This window comes from Nicotiana attenuata, unplaced genomic scaffold (genome assembly GCF_001879085.1).
Source record: "Nicotiana attenuata strain UT unplaced genomic scaffold, NIATTr2, whole genome shotgun sequence".
NCBI lineage: Eukaryota > Viridiplantae > Streptophyta > Magnoliopsida > Solanales > Solanaceae > Nicotiana > Nicotiana attenuata.
This window is the reverse complement of record NW_017671050.1, coordinates 157197-180697: the sequence shown is the minus strand read 5'-3', so window position 1 is coordinate 180697 and position 23501 is coordinate 157197. Positions and strand designations below refer to the sequence as shown.

The window sequence follows — 23501 nt, the reverse complement described above, 5'->3', positions numbered from 1 at the left end:
GTGTCAACTACGGCTACGACCCTGCGACACCGGAGGTTGGCGAGGATGCAGATATTGAGGAGGGGTTTCCTGAAGATAATGATGGGGAGAATGGCGGTGATGACGCCGAGTGAAAAGTTGTTGCAGTTTTAGTACCTTTTTTTGTTCATTTTCACGCTTTTTTGGGGTGCCTGTTTTGGCCTTTTGTAAGATGTGGTTGTTGCGCATGTATATATAAATAAAACAGTTGCTTCGCCTTTATGTATCTTTTGATTCCCCTTTTCCTCGTTTGCTACATATCTTTTAGTTTTGGTGATGAGTTCCTTACCTTCTCAATTGGGAGTCCGACCCTGCCCGACTCGAGTAGGATCTCGTCGCGCGAGTCCGAATGAAGTCACTTTGGATTTTCAAATCTGGGAGAGGTTGACTACTGATTTGTCGACCTGGGCAAAGTTAGTTCCTGACTGGTGTTCAAACGAGGTCGAACTCGGAGTTGCCGTCTTGGGCGAAGTCGGTTTCTGACTTGTGTTCGAACGAGGTCGAACTTTTTATCTTATTTGACGGTAGCCGGTGGTTATAAAGATGTTATTCTAAGGTTGACTCGTTTCCTACTTGATTCAATGATAGCCAGTGGCCGTAAAGGTGTCAATTCGGTAAGATCGAATTGTGACCTATTGTCAGTTCGAGCGAGGTCGAACCTTTCTTTTGGCAATGGCCGTTAGCCGTAGGGGTGTTGTTTCGAGCGATGTCGAGACAGTAACCCATTGTGAGTTTGAGCTAGGTCGAACCCTTCTTTTGGCGAAGGCCGTTGACCGTAGGGGTGTCATTTCGAGCAAGGTCGAAATGATAACCCGTTGTAAGTTCGAGCTAGGTCAAACCCTTCTTTTGGCGATGGCCATTGGCCATAGGGGTATTATTTCGAGCAAGGTCGAAATGATAACACGTTGTAAGTTCAAGCTAGGTCGAACTCTTCTTTTGGCGATGGCCGTTGGCCGTAGGGGTGTTATTTCGAGTGAGGTCGAAATGGTAACCCATTGTGATTTCGAGCTAGGTCGAACCCTTCTTTTGGCGAAGGCCGTTGGGGTGTTATTTCGAGCAAGGTCAAAATGATAACCTGTTGTAAGTTCGAGCTAGGTTGAATTCTTCTTTTAGCGACGGCCGTTGTCCGTAGGGGTGTTATTTCGAGCAAGGTCGAAATGATAACCCTTTGTAAGTTCGAGCTAGGTCGAACCCTTCTTTTGGCGATGACCGTTGGCCATAGGGGTGTTATTTCGAGAGAGGTCGAAATGATAACCCGTTGTAAGTTCGAGCTAGGTCGAACCCTTTTTTTGGCGATGGTCGTTGGCCGTAGGGATGTTATTTCGAGCAAGGTCGAAATGATAACCCGTTGTAAGTTCGAGCTAGGTCGAACCCTTCTTTTGGCAATGGCCGTTGGCCGTGGGGGTGTTATTTCGAGCAAGGTCGAAATGATAACCCGTTGTAAGTTCGAGCTAGGTCGAACCCTTCTTTTGGCGATGGCCGTTGGCCGTAGGGGTGTTATTTCAAGCTAGGTCGAAATGATAACCCGTTGTAAGTTCGAGCTAGGTCGAACCCTTCTTTTGGCGATGGCCGTTGGCCGTGGGGGGTGTTATTTCGAGCAAGGTCGAAATGATAACCCGTTGTATTCCCGTTGGGCCACACTACTTCGTCCACCCGTTGTATTCCCGTTGGGCCACACTACTTCGTCGTTGTGTTTTATATGCGTGCGTCGAGGTTTGCTTAATTTCACTTTCATATGGAGGGTACTGTGCTTTCCCTGGGTGAGTCCCAGTGCTCAATTTTGCTTTCATTGGAGAATACTATGCGTTTCTTGGGTGAGTCCAAGTCCGCTCAATTCTGCTTTCATTGGAGAATACTGTGCGTTTCCTGGGTGAGTCCCGGTCCGCTCAATTCTGCTTTCATTGGAGAATACTGTGCATTTTCTAGGTGAGTCCCAGTCCGCTCAATTCAGCTTTCATTGGAGAATACTGTGCGTTTCCTGGGTAAGTCCCAGTCAGCTCAATTCTACTTTCATTGGAGATTTTTTTTTTTTTATAGTTGCTCTGTACCGAGCCACTTATGTTATTTGTGATGTGCTGCGGCTTGGAGGTTTTTGCTCGGTCATTACTTGTGGGGCGGTACGCTACAGAACCATTTCTGGGGGTGTTTTGGAGGTGTCGGTCCTTCGCTCGCATACCCATGCGAGTGCTCGCGTTCCTGTTTTGAACTAACAAAAGAGTGAAGATAAACCAAAATGAAATCATTTGTTACCTCGACATAACAAGCTGGTGAAAGAAGGAGCGCCATTGTAGGGTTACTCGCTCCGCCTAGTGCTCGAATGGTGGTTTTGAATTTGGCGGTCGTGCTCGGCTTCATCGTTAACTGCGTCATGGCTTCTCACGGGGTTGGGCCCACCTCACTCGCTGAAGTGTTAAAACCGAGTCCCAGTCCGATCTCGTCCGATTTGCACAAACGAGGGAAATATGTTATACTTCGTTCATGGATCATCCGGTGCGTGGGGGGATGTGAAAATAGGGCAGGATGTGCCCGCTCTTTCAGAAGACCCCACATCAGGATCTATGGCAGGTTAGTGTATAAGGTAGGTACATCAAACGGGGATGTGCTCTTGCCAGACAGCCGGGATTTTATTTCAAACGTGCATATGTCGTGCCAAACCCATCATTACAGGTGAGACATGTTTTTTTTTTTTTTAGTAGATATTGGTTATAACTTCTATTTTATGTAGCAACCTGACCTAGATTGGTACGGTCATCTCGAAGGCTTACCTACCGCTCTTTCGAGTTGGTGTTCGTGGTGAGATGGTGAGGCCATAACAGCCTGGTAGCGATATTTCGCTGGTTCTAGATCTAAAAGAAACTAAAAAATTTGGCTAAGAAATCCCCACAGACGGCGCCAAATTGTTTAACCAAAAAATCGTTTAACCCTTTAGTTAAGCCAATTAATAGAGAGAGAGGGTAAATCTTAGCCAAACATAATTATCTTTAGATCAAAACATATATAATACAAAAATTGGAGAAGAACAAACTGATTTAATATTTCTCGAGATGATTATCATATATCGAGTGGAAATGATAAGCTTACATCTATAGTAGGTTACATCCTAATCGAAATGAGCATAGAAGGAGAAGAGAGAAAGCTATTGATAGCTAAGAGATTCCCCCTTGTTGGTTCCGTAACGATGGCTCTAAATGTAATAGCCAGATCTTTCCTTGTAACTGTGTCCTGCCTATCTATATATATATTAACAATTTGCCCTTTTATCCAATGGTCTTTGAACGACGTGCTTTCTCATAACTGAGTCCTTCATTACTTGTTTAAGCATTAGACTTGTCCTGTGATGTAAGCTCTCTAACGGCTTGACCCCAGCAGGGACCGTGGTACTCGTCGCCATTACGGCTCGTGGGCACGACCATGGCGGGATCGACCTCTCACCTTCTCCTTTAATGATAACCATGTGATGGTCACATTTTTGACTCATACAGTTGCAAACTTGCGATTTTACTTTATGCTCAAGCGTAGTATTAAGAAGATATCAATAATTCTCCCATATCCTTGAAAAAAAGGACAAAAGAAAAGTATTACTACGACAGTAGGACGGAATGAATGGCCGAATTTTACACTTCTCCGAAAATACAACGCGGCTGTCACATAAAGGAAGTTGTAAAATTCTCTCCTATACCCTTCCTTCTTCCCCACTTCCCCTGTACATTTGACATTTACACCAACCCAAAAAATAAACTAATCATCATAATTCACACGACCCACAGATCCCAAAAATATCAACAAGTCTCATCTACACAATTTTTCATTTAATTTTCTATCAGTGAATAGTTTAATAATCTTCAAAAACTCTATAAATATATTTTAAAAAAATGTCAAGCGACAGTGAGGACGAAGACGAGCTCTTACAGATCGCATTGCAGGAACAAGCTCAACGCAACATCAATTACCAGAAACCGGTTCATCAACCTTCTAAACCGGTTCGCAACTTCGTTCAGCCGGCATCGCAGCCCAACTCGAGAACCGGCGCTACCGGTAGTAATACGGCGGGGAGAAAGAACACTAGCGCTGCCGCGATGCCGAAGAGCAGTAACAAGAACAGTAATCAGCAGCGGAAGTCTGTCGAGGATGACGATGATTCGGAAATCGAGATGCTGAGTATATCATCGGGCGATGAGGATTCGTCCAAGGATCGCGGGTTCGGGTCGAGGAATCGGGAAGCAAGTGGTGGAGGGAGAGCTGCACATGAGGATGATGGATTGTGGGATGGCGGTGAGCCTGATTGCTGGAAGCGTGTTGATGAATCTGAGGTATATCTATGTATTCCTTTTCTTATGCTTATTGAGCAACACTAGTAGTTCTATCTGCTTCTGTATATGCACTGTGGACTCATTGTACTGATGTTTGATAATACGCATGTTCAACAAGTTTATATAAGCTGAGGCAGTCTAGTTGTTATACATTTGCGCCCATGTCTAACTACCTTGTTGTTGCTACTGTCTCTTTATTGCTTCATTTTACTTCTCTTGAGCCGAGTATCTTTTGGAAACAACCTCTCTACCGTCATAAGGTAGGGGTAAGGTCTGGTACACTTTACCCCACACCCCACTTGTGGGATTTCACCGGGCTTGTTGTTGTTGTTGCAGTCTAGTTGTATGTACCAGTGGCGGCATTCAAAAAAAATGCAAACTTGCACGGTGATATTCACACACTTAATTTTCAAAGGGATTCAATAATTTATTAACCAGAATAATTATTTAAACCTTATTTGTACAGATAATTTTCTGATGAAGGGGATTCAATTGAACCCCCTTCAACACACTTACCTCCACCACTGGTTTGTACTACTTAAATGATATATGTTTCTTAAGCTATACTAGTAGTATATGCTCCGACTCATGCCTTAAGGACTCCTCTTCGTTAGTGATATGTTTCGGATGTATAAGGTCTATGAGCAGTTCTAGAGAATCACTTTAGTTAGTAATTCTCAAAGGGGAAAAGTCTTCATAGAAAATTCTCAAAGGGGAAAAGGTTAGGATTTTGCCAAGCTTTATAGGAGCATGGGACAGTCAGGCAAAAATGAAGGAAAAAGTGAAACAATATGTAATGGAAGAAAATATGACTTGAAAGTATATACACAAACAAGGGCAAATGAATTGAAAATACTAAACTCAAGTGAGATATATGAATAAAATCATGAAACCATTTGAAATTTCTAATAGAGATGCAACGATGAGGCTTTAAGTTTCTGGTTAGGGGTGTGCATTCGAATCGGTTTATCGGTAAATCGAATCGATTATTTGTTATCGAAATAGAAATCGAAAAAATCGAAACCTTATTGAAACAATAACGATAAGCATATGTACAAATCGATAATCGATAAGTAATCATCGATAAGGGTCAAAATCGAATGCACACCCCTAGACTGTACACACTTGTTAAATGAGTAATTACCTATTTGTGTAGATTAATATAACATACAGAATGTATATATATTCCGCTACTATTTTGAAAGCGGCTATACAATATTATTTTCCCTAATCTATACCCTTTCCTTTACCCTAAGTCCCTTACCCTATTATTTCCTCTACCACATTTAAGGAATGATCATATTTAAAGATCAAGGGAATGAAGTTCAAATTAATGGAAAACAGAATTAGCCGTGATGATGTGTTTTGTTTTGTTTTGTTTTTTTATACCGTTGGAGTGTTGGTGGCATACATTTGATCCCTTACTTTAGTTTTGTTGCATGTGCTTGTTGACACAATTTTTATATTATAAATGGTGTTCGCCTTATTTTAGCTTCTTTTTGTCCATATTAGTTAGGCGCGTTTATAGCGATATACTTTCCGTGGAATCCCGCAAATTTTCTTATTGGTGTAATCGATAACCGAATCGATAAGCCCCCAAAATCGATAAATCAAAATCGAAAAAATCGAAACCTTATTGAAACGATAACGATAAGCATATGTACAAATCGATAATCGATAAGTAATTATCGATAAGGGTCAAAATCGAATCGATAAATCGAATGCACACCCCTATTTCTGGTATAGGTTTAGTGACTATGTTTCTAATGTTAAATTATCTAATTCATGTTCTTAGTCAGTACTTAATTTGTTCATTACACTTCGTTAACAATGAACATATCAACTGCTAGTAATTGTTCATGTTTGTTTCTTCTCTTTAGGAAAAAGTAGAGCCCATAGGCAAACAGGTGCAGTGTTTAGTGCCTTGGTGGCAGCCTAACATAAACTCTACTTTAAATACTGATAAAAAAACACTCTGTTGAAAGTATACTATTAAAAAATTTGCTTCAATGGATAACCTCTTTGCACATATCTGTTTGTATTATAGTTGCTTACTATTCTAGTAACGTTCTTTACTATAAGCCTGTTTGCATTTTTTGAATAATTTTTCGAATTCACATTACTTGGATTGTTCATTTTGAGGGAATTAGTCTTTAGGGCATCTCCAACCTTGCCCCCATCCCCCATGATGGGGGAAATTTTTGGGGGAATTTTGCTCCAACCCTCCCTCATTTTTGTCCCCAAAATGGGGGATGAATAGTGTTCCCTCAAATATGGGGTACACTATTCATCTCCCCCATTACTATTCATCAATTTTTTATTATTATTTTATTGTTTAATATTTTAATTTATCTCTTTATATATACCTAATTATGTTTATGTAATGTCTTTATAATATTAATATTATATCTTAACTTTGGTGTATAATTTTGATAAATTAATTTTCATGCATTTATTATTTTTATGTAAAATTATAAGTTAATTTATTATAAGTTAATTGTACAAAAAATATATAATTATCTCAAAAAATGAATAATGCAAATATAAAATATTAGATGTTGTTAAAATTGAAAGGTGCGAATATAAAATATTATATGTTGCTAAAATTGAAAAGTGAAATTGAAAATATATTATCGTTATGTAATATGTATTTAATTAATCTTGTATCGCAATGATTTCACTTTTATTTGAATTATTAGTTAATCTATAATAATTGCTTACAAATTATATTATTTAAAATTTTATGGAATTGTTTTAATTATGGAAATTACGAATTAATAAAAATAAAAGATGGAATTTGTTTAATAGAAATTAAAAAATGAAATTGAAATGAAAGATAATAATATAATAGAAGAGATAGAAGAATATAAAAAAGTTTGGGGAAAAAAATGGGGGAATGGTTAGAGTAAGTTGTCCCCAAAATGGGGAAATCCCCATTTTGGGGACAAAAAATGGGGGCAAGGTTGGAGATGGCCTAAGGTCTTGTTATACCAATATGGAGCTATATGTAAATTATTTACCTTACAAAAAATAATCAGGAGGAGCAATATGTATGTGTTATTGGTTAAACAGTCTTCTTTATCTTTTGTAAATAAATCAGAGGCCGTGAGTGGTTGTTCCCTTTCTGTGTGGCAATTGATATTTAAACGTGATGAATAAGTTCTGAAATTTACTTATTGAAAATCTTTGCAGCTAAGACGCAGAGTTCGTGAGATGAGGGAGGCAAGAGTGGTTCCAACCACTCAAAAGCCTGAGCCAGAGAAGACAGCTGTACCACAAAAAGCTCTTAATAATTTGCAGTCTTTTCCTCGTGGCATGGAATGCATCGATCCTCTGAAGTTGGGGTACTTCTCTTCTTGCTTAAAATCTGGCTTGGGAAAGTGCTTTCTCCTGATACTTGTGCTTACCGGAATGCTGTTTTCCTAATGACAGGATAGTTGACAACAGAACATTACGGTTAATCAGTGAGACCTTACAAAGTTCCCCATCCATAGGCGACAGAGATCATTTAGACCCCAAAGTTCGTGGTATTTAATTCTGTCACCAATTTTTTTGATTCTATAATGCTGCCTGTTTTTGATTCATTATTTTCCTCGGACCACATTTGGTCAGCACTGCCTGGGAAAATGGGAAAAGAATTATGCTTGAGCCCCTTCAAAGTCATTGTTATCAAGTGTATGTGTAGATGCAGTGATAAATATGATTGATCTTCATAACAAGATTTACTGGGTTGAATGATTTCGTATTATTTGGTTGGATGATATCAAGCCTATGTTCCTGCGGCTGTCAGGTGCTTGTGGTTTCAATTATGGGGATCTTATTTGTGATGTATTACAAACTTGTGTTGTGATTACCTTTAGGTCTGTCATAATTCACTTATCTTCATTTCTGTTTATTCTTGTGGCATAAGGTAAATCAGGACCTCAAGTAGCTTTTTGACAGTCTTATTGCCTATATGGTTGAGCCTTAGGGAAATGATTTGTGCTTGTTTACTCTTTAGTACAAAAATAAAAAATAAAAAAATAAAATTGATTTGTTCTTTTCTACTAGAAAATACCATATTGTGGTGTGAGAAAACATCTGAAGCTTGGATTGCGATTATAAGGTTATCTTCAATGTTGTAGCACTGCAATATAGTATGTCCTATAAGGAGGTATCGGACCACTTAAAGACAAGCTTAACGAGTAAATGCTGACAGCAGCAAAGGATTGCTTTTACTGATGCGTGGATTTTTCAAAGCATTAATCCTAGTAGATAAATGATAATAGTGGGTAATGGAGGTCAATTTTTTCATTTTCATATTTACCAAATTCTATAACAACTTTCTTAATTGTGTCATTCAACTAATAAAATGAGGTCATTTCTACTTGTTTCAAAAGAAGTCATTTGAAGGAGAACCTTTATACTCTCCTCAAATGAACCTATTTCTTTACTATTTTTATTATCTACACTAGTTTTCTTACAAGTTCTTGCATAATCTTGCAGAGAGGTTGAATTACTTTTCTGAGAAATTTGACCCGAAGTTGTTTCTGTCTCGGATCCACCAAGACACTAGCGCTTCAGAGTTAGAATCAGGTGCTCTTGCTGTAAAGACTGATCTTAAAGGACGTACACTGCAGAAGAAACAGTTGGTTAAAGAAAATTTTGACTGCTTTGTTTCCTGCAAAACGACAATTGATGGTGAGCTTTACGTCCTGTAGCACGTGCTACTTTGGTCTTACCTTCATTTATGATAGTCTTACCTTCATTTATGATAGAAAATGCTTAGTTTGGCGGCAATGTTTTCCTTTTTGTAGATATTGAATTAAAGTTAAGACGGATTGAGGAAGACCCTGAAGGTTCTGGAACCTCTCACTTATTTAATTGTATCGAAGGAGTTAGTTCAATTGCTAATCGTGCTTTTGGGCCACTATTTGAAAGACAAGTAAGTAGCTCGCAATTCATTATATTTTATTAATACATGTTATAAAATTTGAGTATGTAAGTCTGGTTCTTTACTTCTCTTGAATATGGATGGTACTTTATGGTTTTGTTTTTGTAAAAACTTTTGTGAGTGTAAACATTATTGTGTAGGCTCAAGCTGAGAAGATAAGATCTGTTCAAGGAATGCTGCAGAGGTTCCGAACACTATTTAACTTGCCCAGCACGATTCGTGAGAGCATTAGTACTGGTGAATATGACCTGGCAGTCAGGGAGTACAGGAAAGCAAAGTCAATCGTTCTGCCTTCTCATGTATGGATGACCTAGTTAATGCTTTGAATTTAACATATGCTTGCGTTGTGTGCATTATCCTCCAAGTGAGAATGGCGTATAGAGTTTTAATATCTTTGTTTTTACGTGTACCTTTCTGTGGTTAGCCTTTATATTTCCTGGCCTTATTAATCTGTTTTATAGTCGTTATAATTGGTGCTACCAGTAATTGATTATGCTTGGATCCTACAATATATTGTAGTTTAGGACTTCTTTGCAGAAGCTTCTCCTATGTATGCAATTGACAATTTTTTTTAATGATTTTCTTAATGTACAGGTGCGAGCACCTCCTTGATGCCTTATTTGATGAGACCTTGAATTTAATTATTTGAGAAGTATTTTAGGTGCTTTAGACATCCTCTGTTTCTAACTGCGTGTATACAATTGACGACTTTGCTTTTTTGCTAACAATTTGTTTAATGTACTGGTGCAAGCACCTCCTTGATGCCTTATTTGATGAGGCCTTGTATTTAATAATTTAAGAAATATTTTAGGTGCTTTAGGCATCCTCTGCTTCTCACTGTGTTCTGATTAGTTAAGCTGATTAAAACTTGACAGAGTTCCATGCTTTCATGGCTTAGTTTTGATTTAGTTGTAGTCATGTTCCATTTGATATTGTTATATGCTCCTTAACATGTCGGGTTCAATAATAGTCTGATGCTTAACCTTTTCTGATTAGTTTCTGACCTAAATCGATTTACTGTTTGCATCTCTGTCTTTCTTAATAATTTGCATAGTTATTCATAGTTTTTGCCCTATCTGTGTTACTCACTCTTGATTGAATATCTTTTCGTCAGGTTGGAATTTTGAAGCGTGTGCTTGAGGAGGTTGAAAGAGTTATGCTAGAATTTAAAAGCAAGCTTTATAAGTCTCTGGAAGATCCTCAAATTGACCTAACAAATGTAAGTTATGGTTACCATCTTGAGTTCAACATTAAAAAGTCAAAAAGTTATGACCAGTGCATGATTAGGACATTACTGTAGATAGTTTGGTTCTCTTAAAGTCCACAAGGAGGTGTTCTTTAATATACACTTGGATTGTTGAAACTTGAAAGACTAAAGATCTCAGAACTCTTCTCTTGCTAAACTTAAAAATGTGAAAATATATCTCGAGCTTTCAATTTGTGGATTAGGGATAGTCCTAGGGCCTTTCAACTTCCTTTGCTTCCTTTTCCCTTTATCAGACATCCAATTCTGTTTTGTCACCTGTTGAGGCCATTCTATTTGACTACTTATGTCATATCCATTTGAGCTACCTATTTTTGGGATAAATAGTGATTACATATTAAGAAAAGGGATAACCCCATATATGAGAGGTATACGACATTTGACTCTAATACCCAAGGATGCATATCACTCTTCTGCTTGTCTTGTCTAGCTAATACTTGTTTTTTCTTGTTAATGCTGAATTGTGATAGGATCGAAATGCCTCAAACATGTTCTTTTATAGTGTCCTTTAAAGTTCATAATGATTTAGGGTATCCTTTTGTACTGTTACTGCTGTCTAGGGACTTAGTTGGTGTTCTTCTTTTATAAAATTATTGGTATCTTATAATTGTATATTAGCTGGTTAATTTACTGAGTGAGCTTTCCTGGCTGCAAATAGCTTCTCCTAACACTCCTTTTTGCGTCTAAATTCTAAAGCACTTCTTGGAATTTGGGAGGTCATGATCAACGTTAGGTTGCTCAAAGCTTAGCAAGGTTTAAGCATCAACATGTAAAGTTCCTTTGTATATCATCACCGTACTTTTACTTGAAGCAGTGAGCCATATTAATAGTTTTCTTTGGACCTCCTTTTCGTGATGTATGGTAGGGTGCAGACTTGTTGATCACCTCGCACCTGCTATCTGAATTTATTTTCTTGTTTCCTGTGTATAAGATAGAACTGAATACACATAGAGGTAACTGATTAATTCATATTGAAGTGTGCCTATATCATCTATCAAATGTCTTATATGAGTAGACAATCAGCCTGATAAATTGATATCGGACTGCAATCTCAATGTAACTGCCTTTTGCTGTGTGATAAAGAACTTCCAGACAAATGTTTGGATATCTTACTACATATATGAAGGAGAAATGTGATTTTATGCTAAAGAAGGGTGAAATTGCTTATATCAAGGCATGCCAGGTCTCAATTGCCGGATTACTGAGGGTAAACCAAACAGTTCTGATAATTGGTTACCCTGATTGCACTTGAATTATGGACCTTATATTTGTGTGCAACCATCTAAATGCAGATACTTTAAATTGTCACTTTCTATGTTTAAGGAAAATTTTAAATATTTTCCTATAAATACTTGTTACTCGTATTCGACTTTAATTGCTTCATGCAGCTTGAAAATAATGTGAGGCTCTTGTTGGAGTTGGAACCCGAATCAGATCCTGTGTGGCACTATTTGAATATACAGGTGAGGACTCCAAGGTCCAATCATCAGTTTCTATTTTTGTTCCTAGTTTCTTTTTCTTTTACTAGAAAGACAATTTTATTGAACATAAAGCCTTGTGAGACTAACAGTTGAAACAAAAGATCGACCAATTGACAAGATATAATGTTACATCATGAGTTGTTTTATAGCAACTGCTAACTCTACTATGAGTTTTGTTACCGGTTGAACTCATGGTTGTTTGATGTCTCTTAACCTTTCGATTGAACCCATTGATTGAACCTATTAAGTTCCCACGTCGATTGAGGGTATGAGAAGTTGTCTTCTTGGGTGGTTTTGGACAATTTTCACCTCATAAGTAAGGTTTTGGATTGAGCAGGCTCAAGGTCCATTTTCTTGACATGGTAAAAGTTGGGGTCAGCTATATGAATCCTCACATTATCATTTAAGCTCAACTCATATCATCATCATACCAAATAAAAATGTATTATGAGGATTCATCATGAATTGACAAGTTTTATGCTGGCTGCCAGCCTACCAAAACTCTCCTCCTTTATCTGTGCTTGGGACCGGCCATATGAGCAAGCTCACATTTCATTAAAAACAGAAAATTGTGAAACCCTCTCTCTTCTGCATAGATCATAGTTGGCATTTCGTTTTCTTTATCTGAGGCGTATGATATGGTAAATATTTCCATATTTTGGGTTGGGACTAAATTCTGCAATGTTCTCTTTGTTGTCAATCTGACAGAACCACAGAATCCGAGGTTTGCTTGAGAAATGCACTTTGGATCATGAAGCAAGGACGGAAAATTTTCGGAATGAGATGCGTGAAAGAGCTTTATCTGATGCAAAATGGAGGCAAATTCAGCAAGATTTGAACCATTCTGTAAGCCCAACTGCTTGTTATCAGAAACATTTGATAATTAACTGGATTTAAAAATTAATGTACTAATTTTCTATCCCAAATGATCATCAGTCAGATGTTGATTACTCTGATTCTCATGAAAATACATATTTGCCGGGTGATTCACAACAAGTGGAATTTAGTGGTGAAAAGGTTGATGCTCTCAGAGGAAGTTATATAAGGAGGTTAACTGCTGTAATTATCCATCATGTGCCTGCCTTTTGGAGAGTAGCTATTGCAGTTTTCAGCGGGAAATTTGCAAAGGTAATGAATTTTTCTTCCAAGTATACTTTGTAACTGGGTCGGTGCAAAATCCGAAGGATATAAACAAGGCATTTTCTGATAATTTACAAAGTCAATGAGGGCCAGAGCTTTTGTGGTGTTTTTGAGTTATTTCAGTGTCAAAACAAAAGCAGTTAAATTTGCATCTTGCACTTGTCATTTTTGGGGGTTTCTATTTATTTTTTAAACAATTCAAAAAATGGATGACAATCATTGATAAGTTTGGTTAACCTCAGTTTGCTTAGTTGATTTGCATAATCTTTGAGTCTTGTAAGAACACAGTTTCTGAATACAATTTGTGTATTAGGTTTAGAAGTAATTCTCATTTTCTGCACCCAAGGGTATGGCTTAGTGGTCGATGAAGTGGGTTGAGAACCATGAGGTCTCACGTTCAAATCCAGCGGAGGCAAAAATACTTGGTGATTTCCTCCCATTTGTCCAAGCCTTGGTGGATAGGATTACCAGGTACCTGTGCTAGTGGGAGGTTCCTGTGGAATTAGTCTAGGTGCCCGCAAGTTGCTCCGGACACCACGGTTATAAAAAGAAAAGTAATTGTCAATTTTCTTTCTTTGGTTTGTTGTTAATCTGACCTACTGATTTCACTAGTTTCTGATTGAGCTCTTATTATCTAGGACGAGAGGAAAATCCATGAAGATTGAAAACATGCAGTTAAGAAATGGTCTGATAATGTATCTACTTAATTTCAAAAAAAAGAAATGGTCTGATAATGTAAATCTTCTGTCACTGGTCGATATTAATAGATATCTAAACAAAGTTACATCTGTTATCTGCCCTTGGTTTGTAATCAAGATCCTGTTATAAAGTTAAAACGTGTCAAAAACCAAAGAGCTTGATAAACACAAAGAGGAAATATCTGATTTCTTTTGGTGCTATTTAAAACTAATGATTCTCCCTCGTCCCTAAAAGAATTGGTGTTCGCAGTACGGGGCTGAACTTTATCTAATTCAGTGTGGATTTGGACATTGATTTCTTAAATATTTAATGTAAAATTTATCTATTTAAAAACTAAATAAAAAGTACTATAAGTAACATTTTTATTGTTAAAATATTTAAAAGCTTTTTGAAATGGGTAACGGGTATATTAAAACATCAGCACAAAGGAAGTGCTGGAATTCATATTTACAGATTACAAAGTGCAAAAATATCACCTGCACATCTCACAGGGATCCTATGACATCTATGATAGATTCTGCTTCATCTACATATTTTTCTTTACACCAAAAGTGAAATAACAAAATACAATTCATCTTAATCTTCTGTACTGGGCTACTTCTATCTTCAAAGCATCTTGCATTCCTTTCTTTCCATAGTGTCCACCAGATGCATGCTGGGATGATCTTCCACCAACTCTTCTGCTTTACACAACCACCTGAATATTTAAAAGCTTTTTGAAAAGAGTTTTGTCAAAGAAAAACTCTTTGGCTCCGTAAAGATGACGTTTGTTACTGTCCAGCACTATCTTATTGCTGGGATTTTGCATTTTTGCATAGTGATTCTAAAAAATATGGCTCCCCTATTAGTGTTTGTGTCATTATTCTTGGGACGACACATTCAAGGCGAAGCAGCTACATAGTGTTAACGATGCTTACATGCTGTTCTACATCGTGGTGTCAAAAGTAACTCTTATCTCTGCTTGACTAATGACAAGTACCTGGGTACAATAACTTAAACTTGATACTGAAACAAGTTGAAACATTGTCTTCTGAGCTCTTTCCTCTTTGGGGTTTGAAATAGTTGTGCTAGATATGTTTATCACAAGTGGGAGGGGACTTATGCTTGAAGTCGTGATCTCTTACTGTTATGTAGTCTTTATGTTTCTTCTATGTTTTCAACTCACACTATGGTTGAAAGTAATAAATTATAGTACTTTAATATAATGACGTTAGCAGATATAGATGCTAATAAAATTGTCATTACTTCGCCATATATCATTGATAATTCTTATTGTGATCCTTGGTCTGGTCAAGGTACTTTAATTTTCTTTTATTATTTCACTCTTTCTTCCTGTTCTCATTTGCTCTTTTTCTTTTTATTATTCACACTTATCCACAAAATTCACTAACCACTAATTATATTCATTCTTTTTTTTCCTCCCAATATCACTTCCGTCACCCCTCTGACGCCATAGCCACTGTTATCCCAAATTTTGGTTCAATAATACCTCATGAAAGATTCACCATTGTTACCTTTTAGCTTTGTTTTTTGATTTCAAAGTACAAATCTACTACCACCAGTAAACCGCCCTTCTCCGCTCAAAGAACCCGCTTACCCCTTTGTTCCTGTTGGATAGTTCTACGTGCAGTTTCATTGGCAAATTTGTGGGTTGTCATCAATTCTCAAGGAAATGAATTTTGGCTCCGGTGAAGATGAGAGATTGAAGGGTGCTTTTAATTGGGGGTGAAGTGTTGTTGGGGTGATTTTGCTGGTTGTTTGGGAGTCTTTCGGGGAAGAAAAATAATAATTTTATTTTCTATAACTGGAACGAGAGGCTTGAAAGTGGTGAAAATGATGAGTGAATAGAAGGCGAGCAGCTGAACTCTATCGGAAATGGAGGAAACAGAAAGATGATGAGGGAAAAGAGAGGGAAAATAAAGAAAAGAGAAATGAATAAGAAAACAAAAGTAGGAACGATAAAGGGTTTTGTATTTCACTTAATACAAACTAATCAATTGTAGTTAATTGCAGCGTCTAATGAAAAATCACATTTGTTCAGTTTTTAATCGCTTCTAGTGAGGTGAAAACACTTCCTTTGCCACATCACCTCTTAGGGTGATATTAATTTCACATCGGATAAAAATAAGGGGGTAATAGAACGTCCGTAAAGTTTAGGTGTGTAACTGAGTTCTGGGGACAAGTTTGAGGGGTAACTTGTGTATTTTCCCTATAAGATATGCAGTCTCATCTCTCAACATTTGTTATTTATTTCCATCTGCTAGTTTCTTTGATCTCAATGGACCTTTCTTCTGGTTCTGTAGTCTTCTCAAGTATCCTCTGATTCAAATGTGAATGCCTCTGCGAACAAAAGTGAAGAAAAAGCGGGAGATGGGAAGTACTCAAATCATTCACTTGATGAAGTTGCTGGGATGGTTCGCAGTACTATATCAGCTTATGAATCCAAGGTAATTGTCCAATCTTGATGGTAGGAGAGTAAAGTATAGATATATATGTAATCTTTGAGTAGTTTGTGGACTTTGTTGTCTTCCATTTATGGTTGTAATAGGAATAGTTATTGGAATATTCCCACTTCCAAATTTGTCGCGCCAAAAAGAAAAAAATCTGACTATCACTTCCAAACTTTTTGCTTTTCAATCAATGAGGATCGAGGCCTGCTGCACATTACTTCTCTTTGTTCTATTTATTTTGCTGGGAAGGGGTTTTATTGTATTGAGGTCACTATTATGTAATTCTTTTCTGGGAAGGGGTTTTGTTGAACTCACTATTATGTAATTACTCCGAATTATCTAACGAGCAGCCTTTCGAAGGTGTTTATAATGAAAATGTATCCCCATGAAAACCTCTGTATGTAAACTTTTCACCCATGTTTGTCTGTGTTAGCATAACCTTTCCAGCATTTTTTGACGACGCAGTTGGTTTTGGTTTATCTATGAAAGTCTATATCGGAGGAGGAAGTTAGATTCATTGGACGGTTGTGGCTCACAGAATTTGGATTTGAAGTACTCCATTGCGTTTCCTTCTTTCAGACAGTATGATTACTGTGACAAATCTAAGCATGACTACACCCAAACTGCTTAAGTTCCTTACTTCAGTTTGTTGGCTTTGTACCCTTTTAAGTTTTCACATTCTTTTACACTAGGAGCAAGCTGTAGTTAGTCTTTCTGTTATCAACCTCGTTTTGGCATTCCAGAAAACAAATTTGCAACTAGGCTTTGCAATTGATTTGTATGTCCCGGGGTGGAAGAGGTGTAACATCTTATGATTTCATATGTTCGTTTTGCTTCTTTTTAATGCATCTGAGTACTGAAATTACTCCCACAGGTCCAGAATGCATTTGGGGATCTTGAAGAATCAAATATTCTTTGCTCATACATGAGTGATGCCATAAAGGAGATATCCAAAGCATGTCAAGCTTTTGAAGCAAAAGAATCAGCGCCTTCAGTTGCTAGTACGTAAATTTTAGAGTTGCTTAGACTATTGTGCATGAGAGGTATCTGATTGACTTTATTCCTTCGTAACAGTTGCAGCACTGCGAACACTTCAGTGTGAGGTCTCAAAAGTTTACATATTGAGGCTCTGTTCATGGATGCGGACTACAGTTGAAGAGATATCAAAAGATGAATCCTGGTTCCCAGTATCTATTTTAGAAAGGAATAGATCTCCATATACCATTTCTTCCTTGCCTTTGGCTTTCCGTTCAATTATCACATCTGCAATGGATCAGATCAATTCGTAAGTTGTAGAGGTTTGTTACATGCTGTACATGTTTATACATAAAGACATTAGTATCCAGTTACCCCTACATATGGCAGTAAGTTGAACGGTCTGGGTAGCTAGATTCTCTCATTATGTAACATGTTTGCTATTTTGACATTTACTGTTACTTCTTTATTTTTTTTTTAAAGTTGCTTTGACATTACTTGTCAAAAAAAAAAAAAAAGAAGGAAAAAAGCTTCGACACTGGGAAGTGCTTCAAATCTAGGGTTGCAAGACTTTAGAATGAGTACATGACTTGAGCAAGAGTGAATAAGTGGTAATTTGCACCTATGTGAGCCTTAGACCAGCTTTATTAAACATCACTTGGTTCCCTTGAATGAGGAAACTTGACGAAGGAATTGTTAACTTTTCGTTGTCTTTGGAAGCTATAAGCCCTTAAGAACTCGCTAAATCAAGGGTCCTTTGTGGCTTTGCATGCGTAATCTGAACTTCTAAACTAAATTTTTTGAGTAGATTCACTACATTTATATACCACTTGTATATGGGTGAAAATTTTATTTTATAAATTAGGTAAAAATTTAACCAAAAGGTACCTCTTACTTACGTAAGAAAGATTATGCTGCAGTTATAATTATTGATAAGACGTGTTTTTTCACTAGAAAGAAAGTTTTGCTAATGAGAATAGCTGTCACAAAGATTAGAACCTGAAGATGACTAATTCTTCTTTCTCTGGGACCTCTAGAACAGATAGAGATGTGATAGACCATATAGAGGTTCCACTGATTCTCCTCCCACTCCTTATGTACTAAATTTAAGGCGGTTTTAGAATTTACTGGTTCTAGAGTGTGTCCATGTACGCCATTCACTGGCAAATGGCGAGAAGGGACAATTCCCTCAAATCTTACCTTTCCAGCTATTATCAAGTCTTGGAGTTTAGTGCTAAAAACTCATTAAATGAGTGAGAGAGACCAAAAGATTCCTCAAGTATTTTTTGCAAAACAATAACAAAAACATATTTCATTATTACATTGTTTGTTAAATAATGTACCAAGGACTTGATTGTTCTAGGTCTTCTCAAATGTGATGGAAATCGAAGTCTCTATTACCTTTTAACTTAAGTGGAACCTTTGCTTAATAGAAGAGGCGAAGGGAAATTCCTGAGATATATTGAGGAATGAGGAAAGCACATACAGATTTAGTGAAAATATGAGTAACACTTAAAAGCTGAGTAACAAAGTGATGAATAAAGAGATACCAAAAGGATCGTGTATTTGTTCGTACTAGCTGTTATTCAAATTTTTGCAAGGATGGAGTGGACATTGCAAGAAAAGGAGTCCCCTACTGAGAATGTGTAAAGATAAGATGGAAGCATCTGAAGGCGCAAACTGCAGATGATGGATATCACTAATCCTTTTAGGATCAAATTGAGGCGTGATTGCATGCTCTTAATGATAGAAAAGGCGAATAGAGATGGGTAGGCTTGTGAATGAATTCTCGTGAGATTTCTAAAAGTATCCCAAGGCCCCAAAAATCATTCTGCTTAGGAAGATGCATAAGCTCTTAGTTAAGAAGTGGTTGATTCTTCAGCACCTCTTATCTCTCCTGAAGAGAGTCGTGTATGATTTAATCTAACTTGTGACTCCTTTAGAGTTTTGGGAATTACCAACTGATTAAGTGTTTATCTTTAACATAGGTTAAAAGTTAGAACATTCTAGTAGGTTTGCAATCATGCTGTTTATTTGTTGTTGGAGGGACATGGAAATGTGGTGTCTTTTAGAATGGGTGGAACCTAATATTATTAGCTGTGGATAGTAAGTCATTTTGGTTTGCGTGGGATATGGATATCCTTACCTGGTCGAAAATCATATCCGTGTTTGACCTTTATCCCGAAAAGGGAAAAAAATGAAAAAAGGAAGCAAGAAGGCATATCCATCTCTGAGATTTGACAATGAGTGGATAAAATGTTAATATACTTTACTGAGAACCATACTACTTAGATATTCTGTCTGAATTGGTGGACGACTTTTTGGTTGTGGACCCCTCGTTAGAGGTTCTAGGATCATGCCTAATATCATATCACTGCTAGAAAAACACATTGCTCTCAGTACATATGTATGTCACAGCTTTGACCTTTTTTTGATAAATAAAGGAGGTAGCAGCTGTATAGTACTAAGGAGCCAAAGGCGTAAAAAGGAACCCATGCTTCTTTAATTAACACGAGGAGTCCAAATATATATCCATGTCATTTTCTTTCCACGTGATTTATTTTTAGTGCCTGAGCATTGGAAGACGAAGTTTAGAACTTTCTGCCTTTTCTGCTGTCTACCTCTAGAATTGATTGTGCATAGGCATCAAAAACAATATTAAATGGAGTTAACATAGAGATTTTCGTTTCTTCAGTGTCTCTTAAGCAGCATTTTTATCCATGTTCATGCTACGTAGGGACTTAAAGCACATCTCCTCCCTCAGTGGTTAAAAATTTGCAAGGAAATCGATGATCTCCATTCACTCTAAGCACATCTCCTCCCTCAGTGGTTAAAAAGTTACAAGGAAATCTATCAAAAGGCTGTATAATTCTTGTAAGCAAAGATGAACTATTCTTGTGGTAAAGCCGTATTTGACAGTGTATCTAGGCCATCAGAGAACAAGTCTGTTACTTTGTTATGAGAGTTTTAAATGTGTCCCAACTTTTGTTCGGTTCTTACTTTTTCGTTAGCTAAGCTTTTATTCTTTCCAGAATGATTGAGTCTTTGCGGAATGAGGCGATGAAGTCAGAAGACATATTCTTGCAGCTTCAAGGAATCCAGGAATCTGTTAGACTTGCCTTCTTGAATTGTTTGCTGAATTTTGCTGGTATGTAGAAGTTGATACCTTAGCATTTCAGTAGCTGAAAGACTTCAGAGCTTGATACAAATTGTTTTCCCTGATAATTATAGGTCATCTGGAGCAAATTGGAAGTCAGCTTAACCTGAATAAATCCAACAAAGAAAGTCCGTATTTTCAAAATGGATATCTTGAACCAGAAGAAAAATCATCTGATCCCCTACCAGGAAGTATTGTTGATCCACATCGACAGCTGCTGATGGTTCTAAGTAATATTGGATATTGTAAAGATGAACTTGCTCGTGAATTGTACTGCAAATACAAACAAATTTGGCTGCAGTCGAGGTACAAAATTACTTTCTGCTCTTTAGCTTACACATTTAGTTATAAGCATTTTGATGATATCTTGCTCCAAAATATATAAGAAATATTGGAAAATCCCAGCAAGTAAGCTGGATAGACTTAGGAATGTTATTTCTTATATTAACAACATGCAGAACGAATTTCAAGGTGAGATTCATAAAATGGTTGGTTACACCGGGCATTACTGGTTTGCACATTTTGCATAGAACTCTTATGCTTATGTTGAATAAGAAAAAATGAGAAGACTGTGTTGATCATTTCCTAGGCCTTTTCTCCCTTGACTTCGGCAAGATTTTTGTTTAACTGCCAAATATTATGTTTAACATCATGTCATTATGATATCTACTTTAGGGGTAAGGATGAAGAGGACAGTGATATCCAAGAATTGATTATGTCTTTTACTGGGCTTGAAGAGAAGGTCCTTGAACAGTACACTTTTGCAAAGGTATGACATAAAACTGTTGTATCAATTTTTTACCTGGAAGAATCTAAAAGAGAAATGGAACCTTGAGTCAAGAAACTACTGCACGTCTCTGGAGATTCTTGAATGAGTAATATTTGCACCAAGCATGTGGCAAAATGTTTATTCAATTATACAGTTATAGTCATTGTGCTTTCATACAAATTGCTTGTTCATGTACCTTTTTCAGAATCAAAATACAATGTGCTGCGATTAACCCTCATCCCCTAATTATTTAATTCGATATAATTGGGAGACAGGTAGTTGGATGATGTATCTTTTGGTCCCTCATGGGTGTGGAAGATGTACAATATCCCCCTAAAAAGAGGGAGTTGCAACATTTATGTGTTGTGCTTGATATGGTCATACATTTCTTAAATAAAGGCTCCATAATAACTATTTTTTGGCATATTTTTTTCAGACAAATTTGATTAGAGCAGCAGCTATAAACTATTTCTTGGATGGTGGAGTGCAATGGGGTGCTGCGCCAGCAGTTAAGGTGAGAAAGACACTTCTCATTAACTTCGTGTGTTTTCACCTTTGAACGGTAGCATGGCCTTTTCTGCCTTGCAGGGTGTGCGAGATGCTGCTGTGGAATTGCTGCACACTCTAGTAGGTGTACATGCAGAGGTAAACTTCCCTGATTATTTTATGGGCATACTGTTGCTGAACTAGTTAATTTTGTAAATTTCCTTATTACTTGGTCGTCTTTGTAATTTGATTTTTCTCTTCACAGGTCTTCGCTGGTTGTAAGCCTCTACTGGACAGGACGCTTGGTATTCTTGTTGAAGGCTTAATTGATACTTTCCTAAGTCTTTTCCATGAAAATCAAGACAAAGATCTCAAAGCATTAGACGCGAATGGCTTTTGCCAGCTTATGCTTGAGGTGAATTGGCAGTCTACTGAGTCTCATAAAAAATAATGGAAAATAATAACTACGTACTAAAGCTAAAAATTGACACTGTACTGTTGCTATGTTCAGTTAACTTGCGCCTCGGACATTTATGTGCTGTCAGATGACTTTTGCTCTAATGGTTTAAATACAAATTGATGCTTTGCATTTGCTATTTGAGTACTTTTGGTTCCTCTAGGTTTGCAGCATTCAGTGTTGAGCCAAAAGACATAAATAGTTCCTGGGATTTTTTCTGATGGTTTGTGCGGCTAAACGTGCAGCTTGATTACTTCGAGACCATATTGAATCCTTATTTTACACATGAAGCAAGGGAGTCTCTGAAAACATTACAAGGGGTCCTCTTAGAGAAAGCAACAGAGTGTGTTGCTGAGGCTACTGAGACTCCAACTCACAGCCGCCGGCCGACACGTGGAAGTGATGATGTATTTCTGGATGACCGGCAGCAAGGGATGACTGTATCACCGGATGACCTGATTGTGAGTAACACTTGCTCTCTATGCTCTTCTTTTCAGATTTTTTTTTCTGCTTACCTTCTGAGTTATCTGTACAGTTAAGATAGACTTTCTTACAGAGTATTGCTTATTATCACTGAATCCACCCGACAATTTTTCTGCTTTGCCTGGCCACAGTGCTGCCTTTCACCAAAGTGTCTAGTTTAGACAGTGTCATTGAGTTGTTTCCTCCACCTTTCTTACTTGCATTTCAATTGTGTTTTAATTCTCAGGCTCTTGCCCAGCAGTATAGTTCTGAGCTACTTCAATCTGAACTTGAGAGGACTAGAATCAATACAGCATGCTTTGTGGAATCAATTCCCCTGGACTCTGTTCCAGAATCAGCAAAGGCAGCATATGCTTCTTTTAAAGGACCTATGGATTCTCCCAGTAGAAATTTTAGGGGTTCACAACATATTGGATCCCCAAGTTTCTCCAGGCCAAGACGTAGATAAATCAGTATCCATTTCTTTTCTGTCAGTTTTTCTTATGTAATGCTTGTGCAGTTGTTGTATTTTAGCAGTTCCTACATTCTTTTGGTAAAAGAAGGAATTTTGCTGATTCATTATGTACGTAGAATTGAAGCTGTTTTCCGCCAGTACGGTTTCAAAAGATTTTATGCAATTTTCTTTATATAAAGTTGACTTGAGTTTTATATCTTGTATTTGGTCTTATTCCACTTTCGATCCCATATATAGCTGAGGGTGAGGGGTATACCGTGGACAGACCACCTTGCGTTGCTAGGAGTAGCTAATAACTCCGACTAGTTTGACCACACCATTGGGTATATGTATCCTTCTAGTCGTTCGAAGTTTAGTTTGGTGTCATTGGGAGTCCGTACGCTGCAACTTCCGTCTAGAATTCTGTTTCAGCTGGCTGACATCTG

The 23501-nt window shown here is 37.4% G+C and overlaps 1 protein-coding gene across 1 annotated transcript; it reads left to right on the top strand.

Moving 5' to 3' along the window:
• The first annotated feature begins 3622 nt into the window (after window positions 1-3622).
• LOC109205521 (exocyst complex component SEC5A-like) lies at window positions 3623-23275 on the top strand. Its single transcript, XM_019368232.1, has 21 exons — window positions 3623-4328; window positions 7521-7672; window positions 7761-7855; window positions 8814-9008; window positions 9125-9252; window positions 9402-9560; window positions 10376-10480; window positions 11914-11988; window positions 12715-12852; window positions 12943-13134; window positions 16149-16292; window positions 17170-17296; window positions 17370-17580; window positions 20303-20418; window positions 20502-20733; window positions 21103-21196; window positions 21633-21710; window positions 21785-21841; window positions 21948-22097; window positions 22385-22600; window positions 22849-23275. The coding sequence occupies exons 1-21, from the start codon at window positions 3891-3893 to the stop codon at window positions 23068-23070; spliced, it is 3324 nt and encodes a 1107-aa protein (XP_019223777.1). The 5' UTR covers window positions 3623-3890; the 3' UTR covers window positions 23071-23275.
• The last annotated feature ends 226 nt before the right edge of the window (window positions 23276-23501 follow it).

What these genes read in the sequence shown, in the direction of transcription:
- LOC109205521 (XM_019368232.1), top strand. Translation starts at nt 3,891, where the DNA reads ATGTCAAGCGACAGTGAGGACGAAGACGAGCTCTTACAGATCGCATTG. An exon ending in TTTAGACCCCAAAGTTCGTG is followed by an intron (nt 7,856 to 8,813) that starts GTATTTAATTCT and finishes ATAATCTTGCAG; the next exon opens with AGAGGTTGAATTACTTTTCT. An exon ending in CAATCGTTCTGCCTTCTCAT is followed by an intron (nt 9,561 to 10,375) that starts GTATGGATGACC and finishes TCTTTTCGTCAG; the next exon opens with GTTGGAATTTTGAAGCGTGT.